This window comes from Microtus pennsylvanicus, chromosome 19 (genome assembly GCF_037038515.1).
Source record: "Microtus pennsylvanicus isolate mMicPen1 chromosome 19, mMicPen1.hap1, whole genome shotgun sequence".
NCBI lineage: Eukaryota > Metazoa > Chordata > Mammalia > Rodentia > Cricetidae > Microtus > Microtus pennsylvanicus.
In genome coordinates, this window is record NC_134597.1 from 34,664,623 (window position 1) to 34,667,074 (window position 2,452).

At 41.0% G+C, this 2,452-nt stretch overlaps 1 gene segment (V, D, J or C); it reads left to right on the forward strand.

Moving 5' to 3' along the window:
* Nucleotides 1-804: 804 nt before the first annotated feature.
* LOC142838260 (T cell receptor beta variable 3-1-like) lies at nt 805-1,602 on the forward strand. The segment is given in 2 exon segments: nt 805-1,159; nt 1,262-1,602. Coding segments are annotated over 2 exon segments (390 nt in total).
* The last annotated feature ends 850 nt before the right edge of the window (nt 1,603-2,452 follow it).

The following is a 2,452-nucleotide window of genomic DNA, read 5'->3' on the forward strand; positions in this document are numbered from 1 at the left end:
CCCCACCCCTCTCTTCCTTGTTTCCTTTTCTTTCCTATTATTTTCATTACTTTCTCTCTTTCTCCGTCTGATTCTCCATCTTAACCTCTTTCTCCTTTCCCCTTCTTCCCCATCCCTGTCTTCCTTTCCTTCTCCTGACTTCTCCCTCTTTCTGCTTCCTTACTTCCTCCTCTGAAACATTTCTCATGTAAGATTTGTAATGCACTGAAAGCACTAATGCATGCTCCCAGAACTTGAAAATTATTTTTAGTCCATTGTTTTGCAGATGAGGAAGTGGGATGCTGTATAAAGTGTTTTAAAATGAATTCCTGACTTTCTCATAGAATAAACTTTATATTCTTGATCCACAGGTAATCAGTATATTTTCTAAATTTGTTTTTATGAAGTAGGACTTTGTTCTTTAAGTCTCACTGGCCTGGTACTCATCTTATGGCTAGCTTGGCCTTGAAATCAACAATCTTCTGTCTCAGCCTTCTGAGTTCTGGGATTATAGGAGTTAGGACTCCACACCTGGATTCCATTCTATTTATTCCTTTATTAATATCCTAAGAATGAGATTATTTTTGTCTTTCTTTGCACTGCATTGGCATTTAATGTCTGAAAAGTAGGCTGCGCTTGACCTTCCAGGAAGGTTTGTAGTTATTTTTCTGATGTGGGATGTCCTTTTGGTTATCTCCATCTACACTCTTCTTTCCTTCATAGCTACAGCCTTATACTAGTTCTGTGCTCATTAAAATGCATGTGAACCATCCAGGTTTCTGTTGGTCATACTACCAATGCTTGTCTTTCTCTGTCTGTGTCTCAGTTTTTCTCCACCTCTCTGCCTCTGCCTCTGTCTCAGTCTATGACTCTGCGTGCCTCCACCCCTGTGTGTGTGTGTCTGTGTGTGTATGTCTGTGAGAAAGAGAGAGAAAGGAGAGAGAGAGAGAGAGAGAGAGAGAGAGAGAGAGAGAGAGAGTCTGTCTGTCTGTATTTGTGGCTCAAGCGCCTTCCTGGCTTTAGTGGTAGATAGACAAATCATGTGTCAGGTCTAGCAGAGACTACTGCCTGGTACGACAGCTGCAGGAGAACCCTGAGGTAGGGACTTATCTTGTTTACCCTGACCCAACCATGGGGTCCAGGTTCCTACGATGTATGGCCTTCTGTCTTTTGGGAGTAGGTGAGTTGTTGAGTTCCTGGGTAAGGAGATCTGTTCCTGTTTGAGTCCTATGAGCATGCCTACTTCTGAAATTTTTCTAAATTCTGATTATATTTTTCACAGGTCCCCTGGAGACGGCTGTTTTTCAGACTCCACAATATCTTGTCACACAGGTGGGAAATAAAGCATCTCTCAAGTGCGACCAAGATCTGGGCCATGATGCTATGTACTGGTACAAACAAGACTCTAAGCAATCGCTGAAGATTATGTTTATCTACAATAATAAGCAACTCATTTTAAATGAATCGGTTCCAGGTCGTTTCTCACCTCAGTCTCCAGATAAAGCTCATCTGAATCTTCAAGTCAAGCCTGTAGAACCGGATGACTCTGCTGTGTACTTCTGTGCCAGCAGCTATGACACAGCCATGCAAAGCCACTGCTTCCATGTGCACAAACCCAGCTAGTCAGGAAGCAGTGGGGCCAAGGGTTAACCCACACCTGAGGCTAAAAACAAAAACCTCACACTTTCCTAGTGATATTTTGTTGCGGGAGGTCCTCCCGCTCCTCCAACCTATAGCTGCTGAACATTAAAAATATCAAGCCACCTTAACAGCCAATAGAGTTATAATTGCACTTTAAATAGCCATCACTGTCTGTTACTTTCCTATGACTACACAATGTAACAACTCCAATTATCAACAGGAAACTCATACACACAAACAACTTCAGAATGGGAAAGTACTTCAAAACTGAATTTAATGCCACTGGTTTATACCACGCCCCAATGGGCTGGTATCTCAGCAGCTATAGGTTGGAGGAGCGGAAGGACCTCCCGCAACAATATTTTAATAAAGGTAGTATCTAGTAACTGAATGATCAAGTGCAATACACATTTTATATAAGGAAATAGATCAACCATAGTGAGACTCCAATTAGTCCCCTCTGGAAGTGTATGGGAAGTCATGATGTGGTTGGTTCTATTTCTAACATTTCAGAAATGGACAGAGCTGGGGTTATTCCATCTCAACTTCTCTGGTTTTATAGGTACAGAATGTCATATTACACATTTGAAATGATTTAAACACTACAATACATAATGACTTTTTAAATATATTAAAACTTTATTTTCTAGTTATCTATAAATTATTTAATTATCCTGCTAATCTGTGGGTAACCTGATGTTTTGTTGCTTGCCTCTAGTTGTGGGCCACTGAAGACTGAATAAACCAATTTAGCCTATAAACTCCACACAAGTTGCATAACTAACTACTTGACTCTTTGCTGAGTAAGAATCCTGCTGTTGGCAACCTCTGC